The sequence below is a fragment of the Ischnura elegans genome, chromosome 11 (assembly GCF_921293095.1).
Source record: "Ischnura elegans chromosome 11, ioIscEleg1.1, whole genome shotgun sequence".
Lineage (NCBI taxonomy): Eukaryota > Metazoa > Arthropoda > Insecta > Odonata > Coenagrionidae > Ischnura > Ischnura elegans.
The window spans coordinates 63,932,194-63,957,597 of record NC_060256.1 but is presented as its reverse complement, the minus strand read 5'-3'; the positions used below and the strand labels follow the sequence as shown (position 1 = coordinate 63,957,597).

Sequence of the window (25,404 nt, the reverse complement as noted above, 5' to 3'; positions counted from 1 at the left end):
TACATTACATAATAATAGAAAGAAAAAGACAGAAAGAACTTCATAGCTACTACTATCAGAGACGGAATAATTGAAATTTAAAGATAAAACACAAATTTATTGCACATAAGGCCCGAATCATCAATGACTCACCTAAATTATTGAAAGAACCTATTATTCTTATTCGACCGATCGTATCTTTTATTTTCTCGCCATTAAAAACCAATTATATCATCTTGAAGTTCGCGATATATAGAGAATAGACCTTGGTAAACTTTTGCTTATTCATCACAAAGAAATATTTAACATGGGAAGATGTTGACAAATAATTTTCAACTTTAATGCACAGTGAAAATGGCCCACTCTTTACACCCCGATCTCAATAACACCTCGAAATCTTCAAAGTGCAAAGAGTAGGTAGGCCATTTTCAGTGTGCATTAAAATTCAAAAGTTTTCATCAATATTTTTCCATGCTAACTATTTCTTTGCGGGAATCAAGCAAAAGCTCACAAAGGTGTATTCTCTTTATAATGTGAATTTCAAAATATTGTAATTAGTTTGTAATCGCGAGAGAAGACAAGATACGACCGGTCAAAAAGAATAATCTGTTCTTTCAATGATTTAGGTGACTCATTGATAATTAAGGCCTAACGTAGGATGAATGTGTCTTTTTATTTCAATTCTTATGCATGTATGCCTTATGTTTCATTCGGTAGCCGCAATTCAGATTCTTCTAAGTTCATTAGCCAATGCATCCTTGATATCCTCGTCTCAAAGCGTGCAGCGGATATCCTACGTTGGCCACAGCAGTCAAAGCAGTTTGAATATTCGCCGGTGTTGCTGTATTTGAGGTCAGAATAATAACACTTTCTGAAAATAAAGAGTAAAAATCAAATCAGAGTTCAAGTTCATGCCTTCATGAACATTTTAAACTTTATTACTTATTAAGGGGCTTGTTGAAAATTCATTTTGATTCAACTTAGTCGAAAAATATTGATATCATATTTGAGAAAAATGCCATGAATTGATGTAAATGTATTCACTCACCAATTTTTCCAAGAAAAACATTTTCACATGAGTAAAGCACCAAAAACACACCATCAGTTCCATCTAATATGTAGTAGTTTGCCGACTTTGAGGAATCTGAAATGTAAAAACAATTGATGAAAAGTGAATTGAAAGAATAAAAGAGACTGTTACCACGAAATTTAGTCAATATGGTGAAAATATATGCTAGAAGAGAGCATAATATCGTGGGTGCAGGGCCGGCCTTAGGGCGCGGCGACCGGGGCGACCGCCCCGTGCCCCGCGCTTTGGGGGGCCCCGCGTTCGTGAAAAAAAATTAAAATATACGATGGTTTTGAAAACGCAATTTCAACTATTACTGTATTGTTAAGTCCGTGCTAGACAAAAAATAATATTATGAAAAAGGAATAATAATGCAGTAATTTTTATTGTGCAATTGCGTTTGTCAGTACAGTACTGTGTCGTGTGAGTGATAACAACGAGTGAGAGAACTTGACATGAGTGAGGGTGGGCGCTATTGAATTTTATGAATAAATATGATTATAAATTTTATTTGTATTATACTATTTTGAACTCAACTGCGTGATGGTATCATAACGGCGTAATTACGAAGTCTGAATTTGGGAGGGGAACACATACTTAGCCAGAGAGTGGTAGGGATTCAAAATGCTCGAGTTTGTAGATGGGGTATAGAGTTTAATATTTTAAGTGAAGGGCCCCGCACTGAAGGATCACCCCTAGCCCCGCACCTGCTAGGGCTGGCCCTGCGTGGGTGTACTTAGATACTGGAGTTCAAACTATTTACTAAAATCAATATAAAAATTAAAAGGTTGACATTTTCGGTATCACAATCGTTGCCAGTTAATTGATGAGCACTTGTCGTCGCTTCCCTTCCTTTCTGTAGGCCAAAACGCTCAGCGATTCAATAGGGTAGTTTCCTTCATCAAAGAAAACAAAAGGCATTGATGGCGATTCGTTACCCACCATTAGTGTATTCATAATACACAAATTATTTGGTTTTTGAAATACCGGTTTAGACGAATGGCAATGGTCAAATTTTATCCTCATTTGAAAAAGGCCAGATTGGCGCCCATGCGATTCCACTCCACGTGACGTCACAGGGACCTAGTTTCTACACGAGAGGATAGGAGTTATGCATCGTCAGAGGCTACCAATGCATGCATGAGTCACAGAGCTCAGGGAAACATGTCTTAATAATCACCTATTAAAACTGGCTAAGGTCGGAAAGTTTTCTTCGATTGATAAGGTATTAATAAACCTTTTTTAAGCCATGCGCTACCAGACAGGAAGGTACTCAGCTACCTGTTAGCATCCTGCGTCCTATCAGCGCTCAGAGCCTCGACCAAGGTCACCTACCAGGCGGGAGGGGGAACCAGAAATGCGTCGTACGGACTTTTTCCCTTCATTCCTACTTACGCGTCGCGTTTTCGCGCGCTTGAAATTTTTCACTTTTCATTTGATCGCGAAAAATAGATATCGTCATTTAAAAATCTAAAAGCGTGAAATACGTACTCCAGGAGTAATAATCTTTCGATTTAGGCAATAAAAAAATAATAGGAAACCACCCTATTCGGGAACCGAAATTGTTATTCATCTGAAGTGTGCCAAATACTTTATTTCACGCACTGCAATTGGAAGATTAAATATCCAGGAGATGCGAATTCAAATGATAACCAATTAATCATCATTGTAACTTCCAAACTTGATTGCAATGAGGAGTAAAGGGATGAACGTAAATTCAATTCCCTGCGTCACTGCTTCGGTAATAAGGAAGAACAAACGAAGTAATTTAATGCTCAAAATCTCATTTTTTAGGGAGAAATTGATACTGGCAGGCCACCCGGCGTTGCTCGGGAAGGATAGTACCCAGAGAAGTGGGAAACACAGGAATTCATGGTCACATGGCAGGATTTTTATGTAAAGGAACAAAGCAGGTATGATGATAGTTTTCATATGAAACAGCAAACAATGGATCAACAACAAGTGGGATCATCTTGTACCCCATTCTAAACATTGATAATTATTAGTGATACGTGAAAATCGCATATGGGATAAAATCCGATATTGATGCGATACACGTGAATAAATGCGATAAAGGCGCGATGACTGGACTTTTAGGATATTTAAACAGCAAATTTGCCTTTCCGATGGAAAAATTCGTAAATTTAGTGCCGAGCCTGCCCGTCGCTGCGCCCCTGTACGTTGGGCCTTACCACTTACTATTACAGAGGTTGAGAGGGAACCCAGGTAGCTTCTGCGGGTTAAGCAAATATTTCTTGCCATCTGCCTAGAAAAAAAACTGAGTTTGGTAATGCTACACTCCACACAATCTGGACAGAGGTTTGCAGAGAGATTTTTCAGCCAGTACAATCTGGTTGTGACTGACAGACGCAACCGGTTGAAGGAGGAAAGTTTCGAAACTTATTCAATGTTGATGTCAACTAGTGTAAATGATATTCAGGCTACTAATATCAATTTTAATTATTCACTTTATGTCTTATTCCTTAATTTATTATTGCTATTCTCCATAATTACTTAAACTATTCCGTATTTTTTCAAATACGGAATATGCGTTTCATCATACTTTGTTGTCAAGTACTAGTGCTACATTATGAAAATAAAGAAAAAAGTAGACACTACAAAATGCAATGAACTATAATTGAAAGTGCTATAGAATAAAAATCAAAGTGATATTTTCACGTATCTAGTCCGTACGTGCGGAGACCAAAAATGTCATGTGAACGCATACCCCAGAAAAAGGGTTTGCACCGAGAGGAATAATTGTTGCTTGTAGAATTTTTTGAGTTATGTTTTTCCTTTGACCGTGTCAAGAGGTGTGCCTACCCGTCAGGATGTCCAACTGAAGAAGTTGTATGACGTGACGCAGAAACGTGGCTAAGAATATGCTTTTTTGGGGGGGGAGCGATTGGATGACCTGGGGTGGCGACCCCCTCCTCCAGCCAAGGGGATTCGGGAAAATTTTTGAAAAATGACATGCCTAGAAATACATTTTACATCATTTTGTCACTAAAAATTTAGCTTTAAGTAGATGCAGTTATTATGTTACAAAACCAGGCAGTAGTTTTATATATTTTTTAAATTTCTCTGAGATTTTGGAAGGGGATCTATCCCCTCATCTCCCCCCATAGTTACGCCACTGACGTGACGTAACGAACAGTAATGAGAAAACGACGCCAAGGACGCGTTGGACACAACCAGAAGTGGCACCACGGACTTCGGGAGCATGAGATGCACCTATGTACTAACTTTGGTTGCAATCCGTATTCCCTTATGGAAATGTATAGCGGGCAGACAAACAGACATGCTCTTTTATAGCCGGAAATCGGGAGTTTCTGGGTTCGAGTCCCAGTCAGGCCGCATTTTTACCCTCTGATTTCTGGCTTTTTCCATCTACCACAGCACCGTTGTCATTGTCCATTTTCTATTATATGTTCCTATCCCTTTATTTCGTTACCTGTGAATTTACACGTATGCTTGGGCTTAAGGCGTCTGGTCCGGTAAAACATAACTAATAAGATTCTACTCTTACCTATTAATACTCTTGGTGCAAATTTTTTTCTAGGGTATGCGTAATCTCATCCCGTGCGCGATATACAGAAATCATTGTTTCCATTATTTGCAGTTATATATGCATACCATCATCAGACATGCTTTGTCCTTTTACCTAAAACTCCTGCCATGTGATCATGAATTCCAAGTTTCCCACTTTCTCTGGATACTATACTTCCCGAGCAACACCGGGTGGCCTGCTAGTAATCAATAAATTTCAAAAGCCATCTGTATCACAAATTATGACTATTAAAAAAATTATCAGCCTCTTAGTTCAATGGAGTGTACGATATTTTTATTAAATCTATCTTTAGCAAACAAACTGGATTGTTTACCACGCGTGAACATGCCACGTATAATTGTCCGTATGAAGAACACGGTGTGCCTCAAAGCCACAAAAAGACATCGTTTGGCCTTGAGACTTGTCATTGTGAATGCCAATCTAACTTGAAATTGAACCCGTTTGTATTCAATTGGCACATTTGTCGGAATAAATGGGATTCGTGGTATTAATGTATCTCCTTGGAACATGCTATTCATAATTTATGGTGATAGAAAGAGATTTCAAACCACATAAACAATACTGACGGTCGTCAAGGGGACAGTAAGCCCAAAGCGCTAAAATTTCACGTTTTTTTTGGATGTTTTTTTCTAAATTTACCGTAAATCACGCGGAAAACGAAATTCGATTGCAAGAATAAGAATGGGCATTTCCTTTTCTTTCCAATGGAATATGTCTCTACTTAATGTGACCGTTATCACTATATTAACTATGCAAAAGAAAAAAGGTCTGCCGTCATTAAAAACAAACTTTACATGTATTTCTTATGGAAATGACTATGGGCCCATTCCAGGGCCTCATGGGCCCTGGAGAAGAATGAAAAATAGTTTACAACATATTTTCAGGCCCACTGAACATACACACCAAATTTCATAGGAATAGGTCGAGCCGTTTTGGAGGAGTTCGGAAACAAATAACCACGTGACATATATACACCTACACCTCCTTACAAATTTTCTGTCAGGAAATCAAATCACGCGAATAAAAAACTGATATTCGCAGCTAGGCTTCCTCGTTGTCCTCCGCGTCGATTCATCTTCGTGACGACAGTTTCGCTATGATTGGGGGGGGGATGAGGGGATAGATCCCCTCCCCCAAGTCCTAAGAAATAAAAAAATATTTAATGCTATTGTCTAGTTATGACATGCAATAACTATATTTGGTTTAAGTTAAATTTTTAGTGCCAGAATGATGTAAAATGTATTTCTAGGCATGTCATTAAAAAAAAATTAGCAATTTATTTATTTTATTTATTGAGCATAGCTGCAAATATCTGTGTTTTATTCGCATGATTTTATTTCCTGACACCTTAATTCCTTGCTTTGATGACTTCATGCGAGGTAAGCAAGATTTGAGGCATGATTGACGAGATATCTTGTTTTTAATACAAATATTTATGTTGGTGATTTGGAATGACTTTTGGATTTTTTATTAGATTGAAACATCTACTGAAGTGACATTGAAACTTTTGCTCATCCAAAATAATTTTCCAAGCATTTCAACGTATGATATGGGTACGTTTTTGTAGCTAATGCTAAACTATATGCATATTATTTAGGGATGGACGGATCCAGGATTTTTAACGGATCCGGATTCGGATTGGATCCTTGATTTTCGGAGCCGGATCTTTCGGATAGGATATTTTCGGATCCAAATGCATTTTCAAAATCCTGTCCCTGAGATCCCCCCGATGAATGTTCAATCTCTTGGGAAGAATCACACTATGCGCCAGTTGTATTTTCCACGGCTGAAATTCTCCTACGTAACCTCTGCGAGAGCTTAAAAAAAAAAAAAAAAAAAAAAAAAAAAAAAAAAAAAAAAAAACGGTTCATGAGTAGAACAAGAATTGCATGGGACGGCGCATTCGCAGATAGAATCGGAATTTAATAATGAAAAACACTTTGTTTCAAGTTTCGATTTAATCGGAACTCTTTCCACCCTTATTGCGCGTTGCATTCACTGAAGCTATTATTTAAAATTTCGGATCAGGTCCGATGTCTTTCGCGTCTTTGGATGCGATGTATCCGATGAAGGGCAATATCCGCGGATATTTGGATCCGAGGTATCCTATCCGACCATCCCTAATATTATTACTTGCATTTTGAAGAATTGGAGCGCAATATTAGCAGATTTGTCAACTATCGCATGGAACACCAGCAATTATGATTTAAGAAATCTTATTTCGTTAGGCACTTGGATAGGATTTTCATGGCCCTTGGCCTATGCAATGTCTAATCCAGGGTCAAACGAAAGAAGAATTTATTCTTAATTAGTAAAACCATTTAGGCATATGTGGAAACTCCCCTACCCTAAAAGAAAAAAAAATTATTTAACCAAGGAAAGTATATGGAATGCAACCGGGTTTAATCTAGTTCTTTATGTCACCACTTGATGCAGTTGAATTTTAGATGTTGTTGTGTCGAAGAATAAATTCTCTTTGGAGGTAAAGAAGAATAGTTCAATTTGCAAGAAAAAAGAAGAATAATAATCTCTTTGGAAGAAAAAAATCTCTTTCTATTAAGCTTTTTTAGATTTTACTCTTGGTATGCGGTAGGTATCTCAGGTTGTTTGGGGCCTGCCATAGGGTAGATAATCAGTTGATGATGAGTAGAACTTACAATAGCTAGGGAATTGGATAGTGAGGAATGTCCCACCCGATGTCGATGCGTCTGCCACAGTTCCACCTGGAGTGATGGAGCCAGTGACGGTGAAGGATTGTTGCGTTCTGAAATAAGCGTAAGAACATTACTCATTAATTTAAATAGTAAAGGCAGGTTATCATTACGCCAGAATCGCTCGATAATTTTTCCCTATCGGTTTCACGGATAGCACCAGCATAGCTTTTAATAATAATAATAATAATGTCGTCTTTATTTCACAAGTGAATTTAGGACTAGATAGTCCTCTCTTACAATTAACTTAATTGACAATCACATACATCCACGCTCTGGATGGTGTTTAAACCACCCAGGCGGGATTCGAACCCTCGACCTCTAGGTTAGCAGTCGGGGACTTTATCCCGGCTCCACCGAGACCGGCTTTTAAGGATCAGCTACAATGATAGTTCGAGCTATACAAATTAATCGTACGATTTAGCCTATGCATGCTTTATTATATTAGCGAGTCACGGACGATGACACATTGTAGAGGTCAGTAGGGGGTATTTTTAAAGAACGGTGAAGATGAAATTGATAAAGAATCTGAGCTTTTCCCGGCATGGATGAAAGCTTCTCAGGTTTCCAACCGGGTCAGGGTTTACATGGTGTAGGCCAAGGTATCTATTCTATTCTATCAACTTTTTGCAATATTCAAAGAAAATTTAGCTGTTTCTACTCTATGGTCACTGATTCCTACAACGGTGCTCACGATTAATACCTGATGTTGTATATTTGTCGTCAATAAATCCAGAATATTTTTTCCTCTGTTAGGTGAGGAGGCAATTGAAAGCAATGCATTTGATGAAAAAGCGTGCAGTAAAGCCCCGAAAATGAATTTATCTCTCCCACCGAGGATTACGGTATAGGTTTCCCTATCTATAGGAGCCACGTTGAAATCTCCACCTATAATAATTTTTTTCACGATATTTGGATGCTATGCTGTTTATCTGGGTTTCAAAATCCAAAATTGATGTTATATCTGAGCTGGGTGGTCTATTGTACAAGCATACAAATATAGTTTTAAATTTTGGACATTTAATTGAACACCACACAGATTCAACGCTGGTCTCCAGTACGATTTCCGATTGGCTGATGATTGAATCCTTTATAGCTACAAAATCACACCTCCAGCTCGATTAATTCTATCTTTTTTATATAAGGTGAAATATTTTGGGAAGACTATTGTCTGAATCATCATGTGTTAGACACATTTCTGTTCCTATAATGACGTTACACATCGTACTATGAATTAAATGGTGGAATTCTGGAATTTTATTCCTTAAACTAGGGCAGTTAACCACTGAATTACGATTATTACTACAGAACTCTTATTATTGTGATTCTTATTGCTGCATTTTACTCTTTTCCATTAAGCTGTTCTTAGGCCCTATAATTCCACTGCGGAATTTTTTATCTCACTACGAAAATGTCTTGAATCTATTGATTTCTGATGTTCCTATTTTATCCCACAACTGACCGACTGCCTTCCCTGCCTTTTATATTATGAAAAAAATACGTTCGTCTTCTTTAAAGTTACTATTACGTAAATGAAAGTCAAGTTACAGTTTAAGTTAAAAATTTCTCAAAGTTGCTACACTAGAGGTGGCTCGCAGGTTATATTGTGTGGATGTAGATGGCCATGGTGAGATTCTCTCGTGAGACCTCATGAAATACGCCGCCAGTGTATGGCACCCGTATGGAAAAGGTATGGTTTCGGATATAGATAAAATACAGCTGCGAGCAGCAAGATTTGTTAAAAATTGCTACCTTAACCATAGTGGTGTAACTGACTTAATTATGAATTTAGAATGGGAGAATGTAACCAATGAAAGGGAAGATTTTGGATTTATTCTTTTGAGGAAATTTGTTGTTGAACAGGACTTACCTAATATTCTAGAAAGATCGATTGCGACCTCAATCATATGGATTAGATTAGGCAAATATACTGCAGAACCGAAAGATTGATGTCGTTTGGTTCGTGTACAGTAAGTAACCATAAGGCTCGTTTCACATGGACGCGGACGGTCCGCGCTACGCGCGCGGATGAGGTTCCATTGACGTTAATGTAAGCTTACACATGACTGCGGATAGTCTGCATGCGGAGGAGCCATCCGCGTGGCCCCTCATGGATCATTCGCGCGCGTACGGGTCACAAAGACAGGTTTGCGCTTACACATGAACTCGGACGGCTGATACGGACCAAGCAGGATTTGTCAGCAGAGTTAGAGCTAGCTTGGAGGTAACAGTGCGAGTGCGTCTTTTCGCTATGGGTACTAAAATTGACAGAGAGTATAAGGGTTCAAGGTGAACCCTTCACGGATACAACACACCGGGGCCAAGCGTTTTTGAATGTTCTTTGTGCCACAATACGGTGCATCCAAAACGTACAGACTTTTAATAAAAATAATCATCACAAAAACAATCAATAATTCTTTTTTTCTTACCCTTATCTTAAGGAAGATCACATATTATTTTCACAATTGGCATGCAACCCAAGAGTTCATGAATATTCTCTGCACATTTATGCTACCGAAAATATTTATTTTAGAAGATGTTGTCAAAATGCCCCATGACCCTTAAAGCTCAGGTGTAAAGCTTAGGTCTAATAGATCTTTAGAATATTCCATAACACCGAAGCGTTCAGACATTTTATAATTTTTTGAAATTGTCGCATCTAAAATGCAACAAAATATTCTTTGAGGATTGCTTAAAATTTTAACTCGGTACTCACTTCAAAAACTACATGTCAAGTACTATTCATTACCAAAATACAATATAAAACATCTGGCTCTATTGTTATGATTATTACTCTGAAACCAATAAATAAATGATATGCAAAGAGTCACAATATCATTCCACAAAAAACCTCTGGTAGGGCAAATAATATCAACTATATGTGCATGCAATGCATTTTAACATATTTCATAAACTCCATCTACAAATAAATGCCATCAAAAACACCAAAATCTAAAGATCAAGAAAGATTGTTAGCTTCACTTACATTTTATTTTGACCGGTGACACTTAAGCTGAAATATACCTGCGTAGTCACCAGTGTAATTGTGTACACAACGCACTGCCAGTTGTGAGTATGCACACTCGGTGTACGGGCATATTCTCTCCATGTACCTTCGATCTGTGAATGAAGAATAAATAAGTACTGATATCACCATTACCAAAACCTTCAATAAAAAATCACCATGTTAACCAACCGAGCGGAAATAAGACTGGCTGACTCGGTCCGAATTAGTAAACGGACTGGTTTGCGAAAGGGCCTCACTTTCGATTAAACAGGATCAATTCTCGGTAAGGGCCGAGTGGTTAACACATCGATCTGATGCAACCAGTGGCGGATAAATATGAGGGGCACAGGGGGCGCCCCCCCCCTTGCGGGGCTGTCCGCATTGCCGAACTTTGCAGAACCACAATTGTAACTTTTTGATATCATAAGATAGCATTGTATTGTGTATACGTATAATCAGTGTAAATAAAACCATTTTTAATTTAGCATGTAACTTGATTATTTTTAATTGCGATAAAAAGTATAGGTAACTCAGAATACCTTTTGCGCCGCCCCTCCCTTGAGTTTTTTTTTGATTCTTCTCCGATGACCATACTTTCTTTCACAAAACACTGTTTTGTTTAGGCGGAATCGACTATGACAAGCAGTTATTTTTTTCTAAAATAAGGTTGTAGACCGAGTAAATTCCTCAAAAATGGCAAATAATTTCTACCGGAGTTCTCTTCAACTCACTAGTGCCTTATATTGGTGTAAATCTGCCATCAACAGTGCCTGGCTATAAAAATAAAACTATGATTCTTTCGCTTCTAATTCTACATCAAGAAACAGAATTAACTAGACTTAATAAAGATGTATAAAGCGAAATGTAAACATATGAGATGGAGGCAAAGAGAGGGACGGCAGGGTCGATCGGCGAATATCGATATATTGAATGCATCTTGGTAAGCGCAACGCGCCGAATCAGCTCATCATCATCATTCGTCAACAACTCTAAGATTGGTTTGACGAAGCTCTCCATAGTATATTTAATCCATATTTTCCGGATATTATTCCATCCTGACCTTCGCCGACGACGGCGTTCCAATCACCTAAAACAATAAGGTTTCCTTCACTCCTAAAGTGTTTGATTACTTCCGCGATATCTTTGTAGACGTCTTCATCTTTTTCATTCTCGCAGTCTGCCTGAGACATTTATACCTGTTCCACTGCGGTATCAACCTGTTTAATCTATAAACTATCCTTGCATTGTACTGTGGGAAGCTTCGAACACGCATTCCGAGTATTATCCCAACCCCATTATTTCTGAGTATTATCCCAACCCCAGCGTTACTGTTTCGAGACCCTGTGTGTATGATATTATACCTTCCTCTCCGAAGCCTCCCTATTCAGGCCAGATCAATTCGCTGATTCCTAGGATGTCAAGATTCAATCTTTGCATTTCCATATTAAGGTTTTCCAGCTAACCGGGGGTCCAAATCGACCTCACGTTCCATGTTCCTATCCTCATAACTTAATCATTTTATCAGAGTTTACCGATTGAGTATGCTCACTTGCTCTTTTCAGAGCGATGTCAGTTTGGTTGGTAAACGTAGTGAACGACACCACATTTCAAAATACCTTCACTACATCTGTTTCTGATAGATTCATATGCATATGTTAAGTAAGAGATAGCGCGGTTTTCATAGACTCATAATCTCCATAAACTCATTCATTCATTAATAGGAATGTAAACCTAAGGTTGCTATATTGAAGTTCTTCATTAATTCCATTCCCGAGCTACTCCCTTCCGTTCCCTGTGATTCTTCATCCTTGTGATCTTCTTTACCTGTCCCAAGTTCTCATCTTTCGGCCCTACGCGGAGGACATATTGGGAATTGAAACAACCTAAGTATAGAGTTTATATTACAATATGAGGCTCCACTAGGTAGCTGTAGCAGTCCTAATATGAACCCGATCTCCGCGCATTAATTCGCACTCCAACTTTCGTCACTAGTGGTGAAAGGATCTGTAGGTTTTAATGCATTTGGCTTTGAATTCCCTTCAGAATTTCATGTGAGCATATCTTGCAATAGTTCCGAGGCAACGGTGTTTTACTCCTATGCTTATATTCCAGGATGGCATTTCGCCTGCAGTACATTTTTTTTAAGGGTATGCGAGTAGTGCTTTTTGATTTCGAGTCGAGCCTCGAGTCGAGTTTGAAACTACTCGCGAATATCGACATGAATCTAGTAATTTCGGGATCTGGCAACATGAAAATAAATGTGCCACGACTTATTCTCATTTTCAAATATTTTTCAGTTTTATTTTCTGAATGATTAGCTTGATCTAAAAAGGAAATGATGATAAGGAATGTTGGTGGTAATTGTGTCAGTATCAGGAGATGAATGAAAATTAACGTATCTTGGAAAGTTCGATAAGCACTATTGCATTCCGATTATGTTTTTTAACCTACTCCGTAGAGTACTGAAATTTCAACTGATAACGCAATGAGACTCGAAAACTAGGTATGAATTGTAATAATGAGTACGCATTATCATATTGCATTAGGAAAAAACCAAGAAAATGTTTATTTTAAAAATGCGTCGTTTAGCGACACGATAATAAAATAATTCAAAGAAAGGCTCGGTGTTAAAAAATGGGAAATATGTTTACAAAAATATTTCCTCGAACTGAAATAAATTTTTTTGTCTGGCAACCTGTTGTTTTGTGGGCCCAAATTGTGAAAATTATGTAAATAATTGTGAATATCAGGCTTCTGTCAAAGAAAAAGTAGAAAGAAATTATGAATAAAAACTACCGTAAGAACTCGAGAATCGATCTTGAAACCTCAGCATGGAAATCGCGCACTATTACTACTACTTATACCACAGTTTCATGTAGATGATAATCTACAGGGAATACATTTCACTTGTGAATGCTTAAATGCATTTTTTGAAGCTACTGGTAATATCAAGCGTAATATTAGTTAATAGAGCATAATTGAATATATATTGAGCTTAATTTTTAGCAATAAACATGCAATTACATGCGCTGCGTAGCGTATCTCTCGCGGGCTAATACGTATATGGACATTTATCCTGGCGAATGGAACGCCACTATTTACGGCGACCGGTGGGAATCAATGGAATTGCGGGAGTGGAAGATCTTGTGTGCAATATTTAGGCCATAAATACTCTACACAGGATTCTCCACTTCCATGGTTCCAGTGATTCCCACCAGTCGCGGTAAATAGCGGTGCTCCAATCGCTAGGATACAAGTCAACTTACGTATTGGCCCGCATGAAATACGCTACACGTTGAATGTAGTCGTTTATTGCTCAAACTCAAACTCAATTAATTAATATTAAGCTCAATTTCATATCTAATAGTTAAAAAAACGCAGTTCAATATTTATAAGTGAAATTTACCTCCTTCAAAACGCGAGTACTTGTAATGTAGTTCAGTTGTTACGGTGCTGGTATATCATTCTCAGTTCGATTACCACCTTTAGTATTTTTTTCATAATTTTCTTCTACTTTTTATCTTACAGAAACCTGCTGTTCACAATTATATTCATGATTTTCACTGAAAATGTTGAGTAAAAAAAAACTATAAATAAATATTAATGAAAGTACTGCAGACGCGACTCGATCTTAGAAAATAAGCGTGGCTATTGAATTCCTACGCGTTTATTTATTTGATGAAATTCAACTACTATGTTGCTCAACCATTAGGGTATTTGACTATGGAGCGAATTTTGACTACCTTTTCGGAGTCGTCCAGCCCCGCGTCAGCGCCTCTAACCATTAGCTGCATTTACGATGCGTCACGGCCTACGCTTAATTCCCCCGTTCAAGAGAAAACTTTAAGTTTCTCAGAGCAGAGTAAAAAAGGGTCTCGCTCTTGAAGATTAATCCAAGTACCCGCTAAATAATCGGAATCTACTGCATTTGCATTCGAAAACTCAAAGATGCAATAATAATCGTAGATTCCAAAGAGCAGTATAATAAAGCATATCATTTAAGTCATTAATCAGCTCCAAACTTACCATATCAATCATCACAGCGGCAGAAGTTACTGTAGGGCAACTTCCAAAGGAAAACTTCTGTCCATAGCTCTGTGTAATGAGGAGGACTAATATGAAGGCGATTGCTACCCTCTTTCCCCCCATCATGATCTCTGCAGTATCAAATGCTGATGAAAAAAAAACTGGATCGTCAAAAAAAAACACTATTAATCACCAAACACTATTAAAAATCAAATTATTTCCTCTCAAATTTTGTTAGTAATATACTTTTGCTTTATGCAGCGGTCACAAAATACACAGTTACTTTCGCACTTAACCTCATTAAAAGAAAATAATAAAGACGTCGACGTCATTCACAATATTTTCTTCGTTAAAATGTCCAGAGTTATGGAACAAAGGGCACATCTTTGATGGAAAGAGGTTGAAGCTTGCAATTTTCATAAAAATACCTATTAAATAAATTGAAAGAGCCCGAAGAATTTTAACCTCTAAGCCTCCGAAATTGAGGAGTTTGATGAGAGCTAAGAACATGCCTTACAAGGAAATAGTGTTAAAAGTGTGATGGACGATGAACATGTAAGAACACCCAAGAACACCCCATCACGGGATGGTGAATCTAATATAGATTAGTAAAGGAGAGTAATGAAATTTCTTTGATCAAAAAAGAAATAAATTGAAGGACAGGCATACTTTAATACGTTTGCAGGAGGTGACCGACAGCTGAGGTCATTGGCGCCATGAGGGAAGGGCAAGGAAGAAAGGGTGGAAAGAAACCTGGCGTTAGCATTAGTATGTTCTTAACGAAAGGCGCCAAAGGGATCACGGCTTATAACGTCCCATCCGACGGTCGGAGTGTTGCACTTGAAATGTCCTCCACACAACATTCAAAGAGGGATCGGGCAGTTGGGCGGATCGGAAAAATCTATTTTTTCAAATCCATCTGCCCCAATGAAAAAAAGTTGTGGGACCGATCAAAAATAAGGCCTGAAAAATTTGAGACCTTTAAGTGAACCCCTGACCCTCGCTCAAATGCAATTTAGGGGGGAGGGTCAAAATTCGAAAAATATAATATTTTATGGTTATCTTTTATAGATTTTGCCGAGTCACTGCCCTTCTAGAGCAAATATTTCGTGTATTTTGACGTATCTGCCACCGTTCAGCCACAAAATGCCTAATTTGAGTTCGCGTCCGCGAAGAAAATATTCCAACGCCCACGCATCGCCGCGGATACAAGAGCGCCAGGCCGATCCAGTACCCTCCCCGCTTGCTTCTTCCCCTCCCACGCCTCGATTACAGCAAAATTCATCCCGCGTGTGCTGCTAGGAGGGCGTTCATCTTTGATAACATAAAGGGGAAGTGGTAGAAGGTAAAAAAAAGGATGCGTAGTGAGACTATTTGTCCCTTCTTTGGAGCTCGTCCGGCGCTAAACAAATCGATGTTACCAACTTTTAGATAAGTGATGAAATATTTTTAGATCCGAGAACGGGAGAAAGGATCCTACGGTCAATAAAGAGGCCTCTCGAGTGGCTATGAAGGTGTGCAAACTTTGGATATGCGCTTCAATTCCGGTATTGTCCGACAGCTGTGACTAAATGGATTTTGGGCGAAGGCCGCTCGAGTCCCCTCCCCGCTCGCCTCTCCCACGCCCCAAGTACACCAATATTAACACCAAGTGCGTCTTTCTTCGTTAGTCTAACTAATATTTAATGTTTCAGCATCGTCTGTGGAGGAAAAATGACGAAAGAATTACTCAATTATCTGCTTTCCCATCTGTATTTCTTATGTCAGTGTCATTCCTCGTCTTTCGCTGCTGTCAACAAAGTTTTGGTGAATTCCTTGCAGTAATTCGGCAAAATCTATAAGAAATAACCATAAAATATTACATTTTTCGAATTTTGACCCTCCCCCCTAAATTGCATTTGAGCGAGGGTCAGGGGTTCACCTAGAGGTCTCAAATTTTTCACGCCTTATTTTCAATCGGTCTCACAACTTTTTTCACTAGGGCAGATGGATTTGAAAAAAATCAATTTTTCCGATCCGCCCTATCGGGTAGTCTCTGAAAATTCTCTGCCATCGCTGGGTATTGAATCCCAGCTTACGGGGTGGGAAGTCAAGATTCTAGCCACCAGACCAACACGATCCCTACTTAAACACTACGGTTCTTATCAGGGAAAAAGTTAGCGATCTCTAAAATTAGGTCTCCTCTCTCACCAACAATGTCCGATCTCTTAATAGAGGACTTTGAGGAAAAGAGCTCTGTCCACTGCGACATTGAAACCCAAATGATTTTACCACTGTGTCGATGATACTTTCCTTGTGTGGTCTCGCGGACTCGAGGCACTTTAATTCTTTCGAAACTATACGAACCAGCAACATTGGAGCGTCAAGTTCCCGTTGGAAATGGAAAATGCCCAACTAAAAATTATTCCTCATACTTAGAGATGCGTGAAAATCACACTTTCATTTTTATTTTATCGCACTTTCAATAACAGTTTATCGCATTTTGTAACGTCTATTTTTTAGTTTCATAATGAGGTAGATGACAATAAAATGTAGCGAAACACAGTTATATGACAACATGCAGAATATTTTAAATAACTATGTCGTAGAACAATAATAAATTAAGGAATAAGACGTATAGTGGCGGAGGTGTAGCTTCCCCGTTCACGGCCACGTCGTGTCGCAGCCAACTAGCAGCTGGCCAGTCGCTCACATGCTTTAGCGGTGTGTGTCGACGGAGCATTTAAACTGCAGTCGGCACAAAATGTAAGAATTTGCCGTTGAAAAGGCAAATTTGCGTAAAAATATCATTAAAGTCCAGTCATCGCATCCATGTCGCATTTATTTGCGCATATCGCATTCATCGCATTTGCGATTTTCACGCATCTCTACTCATACTCTCCGAAGTATGCTTGGCCCACGCCTCAATTAGGAGTTTACTCTCATTGAGACATCTGGGAACACAGCCGATATATTGGATACTATGTCTAGTATGTTCTTCTGTATTAATCGTAAAATAACAGGCGCTAAGAAAGAGGGCAGAAATTAATTTTTAAAGGCGATATTTTCGGCTAAAATAAGACGCGCCCGAATAACGGTCTAAAATTTCCATTCTCAAAAATCTCTGACATACTCCATAAAATGAAAACGACACTCGAATAATAATAAAAAATGCATAGTACAGTATTAACCAAGGAGACGAAATTGCTCAATGCGAGAGTCACCACCCTTTTTATCTCAATGGAGATGGATAGCTACCGCCAAAAGTATATAAAATACGTGTTCGGCACCAATGAAAAACGATGTGAATCACGAATACTTACAATTAGCAAAACGTTTAAGCTGGAGGGAGCGTCCCGTGATCTCGCTTGGTCTCTGGGGATGACAACCGACAGAATGGACCCGCGGACGACCGGGGTTACTCCTTTTATTCGAGCTTATTCCAGAAACTGGAAAATTTCCACCGCTCCCCTCATGGAAGCTCCACTTCCCCTCCCCTCAAGCTCACATTTGGTTGAAAGAACCTCCCAAATTCTCGCGTGAAAGAATTCAAATCGGAGACAACACATCCCCTTATTATTATGGACCAAAATCGGGTAATAAATAATTGAGGAGTTCAGCGAAGGATCAAGAGGTGCGTGGAAGGAGGAGAAAATTAGAAGTGGAATGACGTGCGGGAGTATTTTTTGTTAGGACATGTAAGTGCTCATCTGCGAAATTCGCAGAACTTTTTCCAACAATGGAAGAGCCATATAAAAGGATTTTAATGCCTTTGTAATGGGAGTAAAAGTAAAATAATAGAGAGATAATAGTTTCGTATAAAATCATTTCAGGATTGATTTTGTGGAAGTTCGATATATCCATGGTGACAGTACGCAAATGGTAATTTCACGCTATAATTCAATACTCAACTACCGCCCATGGTTTCAACATATTATGTCATTTTCAAGGAGATACAACAAACACTTCCTCAGTATTCATACCCAGGCCAAGGTAGGAGGTGTTATATTATATATAACATAAAAATATCCCAGGATGAAAACTTGTACCGTCAGTGATACAGTCTGCCTATTTATCGCCTAATTTACACGAGAATTAAAGTCACTTGCACTTATATTACTCTATCAGAATATCCACATATATCAGCACTCATGAAATAAAGTGGTATGATTTTATTATAGCCAAATACTAAAAAAAAACAGCAATATAACATATCTCCACTCGCCACCGGAATGAGTTTCCGGCACCTCTAGCCCACTCGACTTCCATCCGATCGGAAAGCCGGCCTTGAGTCGATAGGAAGCCAGTCTGAAACGCACGGATTGCCTGGCCGATGGTAAGTGACGTAGAATCCGCGTCAAGTCTCCCGATCCGCTCGGAAAGGGAGACTCTGAAACACCCTGCAGATATCGTTTTACTAATTGTTTATTCGACTACAACAATGAATCATTATATATTGTTTAAACGTAGACGTTTAGCTTCTACGGTCGAAAGAGTGAAGAAGAAAACGCGAAAAACTAATCGAACGGCGAAACGGTCGTCTTCTTCATCTCGTCACGGGAAAAATATTTGATTGGTGCATTTCATTGTATTTTTTGTGAAGAGAATGAAATTTTCGCATTAAAAATAGCGTTTTAAAATTAAAATTTAACCCTTCAAAGCTTTTTCAAAATGGCCGAAAGGTATATTTCGATTCCCGAAGTGTAGGAGAGTACATGAATATCGAAGTTACGTATGCTGTATATTGAAGAAGAAATTTCCAGAATTTTCATGTAAGGTAATGCTTATGTTGTTCCTTTTGCTCAAAATAAACCACAAAGACGAAACTCACCATTTTGGTAGCGTGCGTTGCCGCGGGGTAATCCAACTTTTCGTACCCAAATACCTCGGAAACCAGAATTTTTTTTTGGGCGAAAACCCCCTAATGACAAGGTAATAACTCAAAACGATAAGGACACTCATCACGATGATTGCTTCGCATGAAGGTTTAAACATGGAAAATAGCAATATCGTTGGCGAGTCCACCGATGTCAAAAAAACGCATAGGTACAAAAATCGCGCGGTGGGAAAATACAACGCTACCCCAAGAATTTTCGAGAAAATGCCTTTCAAAGGAGGAGGCACCAACACGCCAAGCCGAAGGCATCGGTTTTTTGTACAGAGACCTCTGGCGCCAAACCAGGGGCCGTATTCTGTATTTCCAAAACGATGGGTGCGGCAACGATTCGTCGGGTTGGACGTCACACCGACTCCCGGCAAGCAGTCGTGCGATTCTGTTCGAACCCGATCGGTGCGGCACCGACGGGAGATCGTCGGTAGTAGTACCGACACCAAAAATGTGTCAGGCCCCCGACTAGTGGGTTTCATGAACTCCCATGGGTTTCGTGGGTGCGCATTGTGCGTTTTATTTTGTTTTCACCTCATTACCGAGTAAATAATGAGGTTTGCTTCAATGTCATCTCTCTCTACCCCTTCGAACAGGCCTCTATAATTATTAATTCATTGTGTCATCATCTATATTGATTACCTTGACATCAATATAAGATATTGGTTAATAAACATGAGGTCTGCCACCATATAATGACTTTCTCTCATTTATGTTACCACTTTCACTCGCTTGGATTAGGATTTATTTCACTCTATCATCATTTATCTACTCCTGTGACATAAAAAAGATATTTTTGGTTAAATATGAGTTTTTCCACAATGTTATCACGTTATCTTACTTTGAATAGGCAAATGTTATTTCACTCAATCATCATTTGGCGTTTCTCTCGACATAGAAATTAGATCTTTTTATTTAAATATGAAGTTTGCCGCAACGGTATCAGTGTCTTTCATTTGTAATAGGGAATATTTTTCAATTAACCGTCAGCCATTGGTTTCCTTGGCGATAAAAGAAGTTTGTTAACAAGTATGAGGTTTGCCGCAATATTATCATTTTCTCTCACTTGGAATGCGCAACTTACATGTATTTCACCAAACACAATTTCTTTACTTCCTCGTCATTACACTAGTTTTAATTACACCCAGCCTCATATTTTTATAGCAGTTTCCTTACTTGTTCCTCTAATATATCATTTACATTTGCTTTTGAATACTACGTTCACGTTCCATGGTATGTGATTTTCGTCTGCTATGGTGCCAATGGCATAACCTTCCATTGATAACATTCAGACGGAACTTACTTAATGACAACTATATTACCAAATCATGAATAGATAGCTATATACGGAACCACTATATAAAAAAGAAAATACGATCTCAAGGATAGCTTCATTAATTCTTTCCAGCAACAACAATCTCCATCACATACAAACTATATTGTGATGTTGTAATATTGTTTCCTTCGATTCCGTAGGCACAGCATTACTTGCCCCGTTCACATTACGTTCTTTTTACGCCGGTTAGCCCCGACCATGGTTACAAAACGAGGTGTGAACGCAAGTTCCCGTTAACCGTGGTTGGGATTCTGACCACCGTTTTCCGACCATGGTTGGCGGTGGTTCATGCGTGTGTGAACGCAAGTTGGTTAAAAGCTGGTTAGAAAAAGAAGAAGGCGAAGCAGCAACCTACAGTTGTGAGAGCTTCGTTTGTTAGACGTGTTGATTATTTTATATTTAAAGATAAATATCCGACGATAGAGGCTTGGAAGCCCTCGTATTTTGCATTATTTATAATATTAATATCTGAGTAAGGGCATAAAATATAAAACTGGAGCAGTAAAACCAAAAATTTGATAATACCTAAATAACATCGTTGTAGGAGTCTGAGCCACGGCTATTGGAAGGGGGATAGGTTAATTGTAAGTTGATGTTATCGACGGCATATCATTCATTTAAGTATGTGATTAGAACGATTTTGATGTTAACTAATGTCCCCTTAGCTTTTATATACAATAACTTCATCCGTTTATTCGTAGGTACCGGAGAATTCGTCGTTTAGGACTGTCTGTGCTTGTATTATGGGGTGAATTCCAGTCAATGCAACTTTTGCTCGCTGATTGGAGACATCTAGGAACATATTTGTGCCAAAATAGTGTTATTTTCAACGTGACATCTCCCGTTAAGCTACTGCTAATAATCACAGTGCCAGTGGTTGTAATGCACAAAGTTTGACAAGGTTGAAAAATATCGGCCAAGAGTTATCAGTGTTCCATCGTGATTGAATTGTAAAAAGTGCTATTACGCTATCGATAAATGTCTAACAGTAGTGTAAAAATTGTCAGTGGCGTGCTAATCTCCGTTGTTCACCGTAGATATGACATTTCACGATCACGCTATTGAAATAAAAACTGTGAGTGAAGTTTGTTATTCCATTATTTCAACGAATAGTAGTGAGAAATGTCACCTGTGTCACTTGTGTGGGCTAATTTAAGGGTTTAAATCAGTGAATAAATAGTTGTATTCATCATAACGAGTTCTGTTATTGTAAGTTGTACGTGATGAATATTAGAATGTGATAGTGACATCCAGTTTTTGATAACAGTATTTGCCTATTTCCCACCATATTTTTATGGTATATGCTAGTATATTGTTTATGGATTTACCTATATTATTGAAATAGGTTGTAGCTTGTGTGTGTGTTGGCAGCGGAACCGATTCGCGATCTCACATGTGGATTGTGTGCAGACTGTTTTGCTGTGAATTCGTACCGTAGGACGGATACGACTACCTTCTCCGTTAATCCGGCGTTGCCAAATTCAACAGCACAGCTTACGATCGTTATCCTCCAGTATTACAAGTTTCTTTTACCACTCGATTTGCCGCCAACGTATAGCAATAATTTGTCTTAACAAATTCCATGAGGGTCGTGGCATCAATTTTTGGTGTCCTAAAAAAAGGCTAAAGGCTGGTGTCCTAACACCCCATGCCACACGCCTTTTAGGCGGCTTACGGGGTATTATGTAGACGTAGATGAATTTCAGGTGTACTATTCGAACGAGTGGCAACGTTATCATCCATTTTTCTGATAACCAAAACACACGAAGTGAAACGCTTGTACTTCATCATCCCGATGCCGCATTATTAATACCCCAAGTAATAATCTAGGCACAATAGCAATAGGAAAACTTGCCCAAGAATATCAGAACAAAATAAAGTGACAATGAGCGGCTAAATACTCCCTCAAAACAAATTTTACACCATGCACTCAGCGTATTTCCCTACTCCCTACGGTTGTTTAGGCACCTATGACGTCACGCCTGGCCTCGGCAAATGCTCGGGTGTCGTCGCGAGTCTTATGAATACAGTGGTCGGCTCAGAGAAATTTTTCTCGATTTTAAATGCAATTTTTTTTATTTCTTTTGATGTTGAATGGAGAAACTGAAGGTATTTTTGCGAGCTAATGTATCCATTTGACTTATTCAAAATATTTTTTAGAGCAATCTACGACCCATGGAAGTTCCTCATTGACGGATTCACTTCCGGCCACATTTCGTTTCCTCAAATTATCCAATGCCCGTTCACATTACCATCATTCTTAACCAGCGTAAGATGACGTCAGAACCAACGCGCGTTCATACTTACCATGGTTAGACCCTGGCGACATCTGATGAGTGGTAAAGTAAGTGCAAGTGAAAAATGAATATACGAGAGCGAATAACCTGTTGGAAGGAAATAGAGAATGTGCAGGGAAAAGTTCTTGTGTTAATTGCAATGATTTTCAACGTATGTGCATATTATGAGCTGCTTATGAATTAAAAATTGCATTCCAGCGTCTACAATCATTGTTCCTTGCTACGTAGAAGGTAATTTAAATGTGTTCGTCCAACTAATCATTTCATCGATAGTGTGGCTTGCATTCTCCTACTGCTCTATTTAATACGAATAAAAGCGAGTACTAGTGATAATTAGGTTGATATCAACAACATATACTACTACTTGCCCTTGATTCGGATATGTTGACAAATCATTGATGTAGGTGAAGAAAATCGAGGACCTAATCTTGAGACTTGAGCCTCAATTGAGACACACTTGTGATTTGGGATGGAGATACACTTTTCGCTGCATTATATTCTTCGCAATTATTGTTTTCTGATTTTGACAAAGGACATGATCCAATCTGATGCTCTACCGTAAATTAAAACTCTTATACCTCTTCTTCAAATGCGGACGAATAACTTGCAGAAATGTGACGATTATTGAAATTTAACTTATGAAATAAGAGAAAGAACGTGGTACTTTTTGCGATATGTAGTATCACCCGACGTTTCTAACTTTATTTTCTATAGCTATATCTGACTAGCCGTTAGCCTGATATTTTTTATTGATGTGGGAAGAACTTTCGTCTAAGAATGAACATAAGTGATCTTTTACAAACTGGGACTAAGCACTCTCACCAAAACATTAAAATCATAGTGACTTTCGGGTTTCTATTATGGAAGTTTCGCACATTTTACTTAATTCTACCAAATATTTATATAGATTATTCAATCTGTCCGTAACAATACAATACGAGCTAATAGCTAATTCACTACGAACTATATAGTATATCGCATAACTTAAATCGGGTTTAAAATCTCATAATATACAACAAATTACGGAATGAACCAATAACACTTTCCTTAGAATTAATTCTGACGAATATAATTCAACAATAACGGCCGTCTCCTCTTCGAATGCTTTATTTTCTGCTGGCAACTATTACAAACAAATTACAACAATAGCTTCGCGTGATGTTTAGGCACCTTTGACGTCATCGAGGCTTCGTCGGCAGTGGCTTGGGGGGTGAGGGAGTTTTTCCCGCGCTTTAAAATTCGTTATATTTATCATTAAATATCTCGCGAAGGAAAACTCAGATTTACATGCGGTTTTCTTTGTTGTATTTAGAAAATAATTTTCTGTCCGCCTATGAAATAAAAATAATTCATGCAAGTTCCCCATTCCATCGAAGTGATTCCAACGAGTTAATCTGTTGAAGGATGCCGAATAGTCGACGTGCATTTTTTGGCGAAGCAGATGATTTGTACGCATTGTTCTTCAATTTTATCATTATCAACTTCAGATTCATTTAATTTTGATAATGTTATCTTCTATCTTTGCCATGATTTAATCTGCTTAATCCCTTATTAATTTAATCCAGGTTCATGAATATACAGTGGAACTTGGTTATAACGGCATCGGCTGTAACGTCAGCTCGGGTTTAACGTCACATTTTATACAGACCAGCCAAAATTGAACATTTTATGTTGTACGAAAACCCGTTTATATCGTCGACAAATATTGCGACGCTCGGGTATAGCGTCAAAAATTTTGCGATTCTTAGGTTGCAAAAGTACTTCACTGCTTCAACATTCAGCGCGCTTCAAGACGTTTGTTGCACAACGGAGAGAATTTATATTTCTGAAAGGACCGTTCAAGAGAAGATCACAGATTTTTTTTGGCAGTAAAGTAAGATTTTTATTAGGCTATAAAATATTTAATTGTGAACATAATTTTTTATTTAATTTTTTTATTAGACACATATTCAAATGTACGAGTAGATAGACGAGAGTAGGCTGCTTTTTTTATAACGCCACTCAGATATAACGTTAAAAATCTTCTGGTCCCTTTGATGACGTTATAACCAAGTTCCACTGTATTAGTTTTTAGCACATGATAAAATTGAAGACAATTCTTAGGCAAAGGTATTAATCTTTGAAGTAAATCACAGCCTTTCATCAAATTAAGCCGAAACTAAGTAAGAACTTGATCTTCATATGAATACTTACCCAATACATTGAATTACATCAACTTCTAACTCACCTCACAAATAGTGGAAGACGGCTATGGTTGCCACTCATCCATCCCCCACATTTGTAGCCATTTAGCCCTTACCTGAGGATTACAAGGAAAAACAAAAGCGCGGAACACATCCCTACAACTAATGGAACAGTTTGGTGCAGAAGAACCGCCCATCTCTCTTATTTATCAATTACAAAAATGGAAAAAACTGCACCAACTCGACGTTACGCCTATGCTACAACACAGACCGCCATTAATGATTTGACTGAAGATGGCAGACTGCGACGACTCAACTTCGTAGTTATTATATGGCAATATAGAGGACTCTGCGTCAAAAT

At 38.4% G+C, this 25,404-nt stretch overlaps 1 protein-coding gene across 1 annotated transcript; it reads right to left on the bottom strand.

The window, feature by feature from the left end:
* LOC124168269 lies at nt 1–14,517 on the bottom strand. Its single transcript, XM_046546411.1, has 5 exons — nt 14,364–14,517; nt 10,317–10,450; nt 7,277–7,383; nt 1,028–1,123; nt 1–850 (listed from the first exon to the last, which is right to left on the bottom strand). The coding sequence occupies exons 1-5, from the start codon at nt 14,487–14,489 to the stop codon at nt 723–725; spliced, it is 591 nt and encodes a 196-aa protein (XP_046402367.1). The 5' UTR covers nt 14,490–14,517; the 3' UTR covers nt 1–722.
* Nucleotides 14,518–25,404: the final 10,887 nt, after the last annotated feature.

What these genes read in the sequence shown, in the direction of transcription:
- LOC124168269 (XM_046546411.1), bottom strand. Translation starts at nt 14,489, where the DNA reads ATGATGGGGGGAAAGAGGGTAGCAATCGCCTTCATATTAGTCCTCCTC. An exon ending in CCGCTGTGATGATTGATATG is followed by an intron (nt 10,451 to 14,363) that starts GTAAGTTTGGAG and finishes CTTCATTCACAG; the next exon opens with ATCGAAGGTACATGGAGAGA. An exon ending in TGTTTTTCTTGGAAAAATTG is followed by an intron (nt 851 to 1,027) that starts GTGAGTGAATAC and finishes CTTTATTTTCAG; the next exon opens with AAAGTGTTATTATTCTGACC.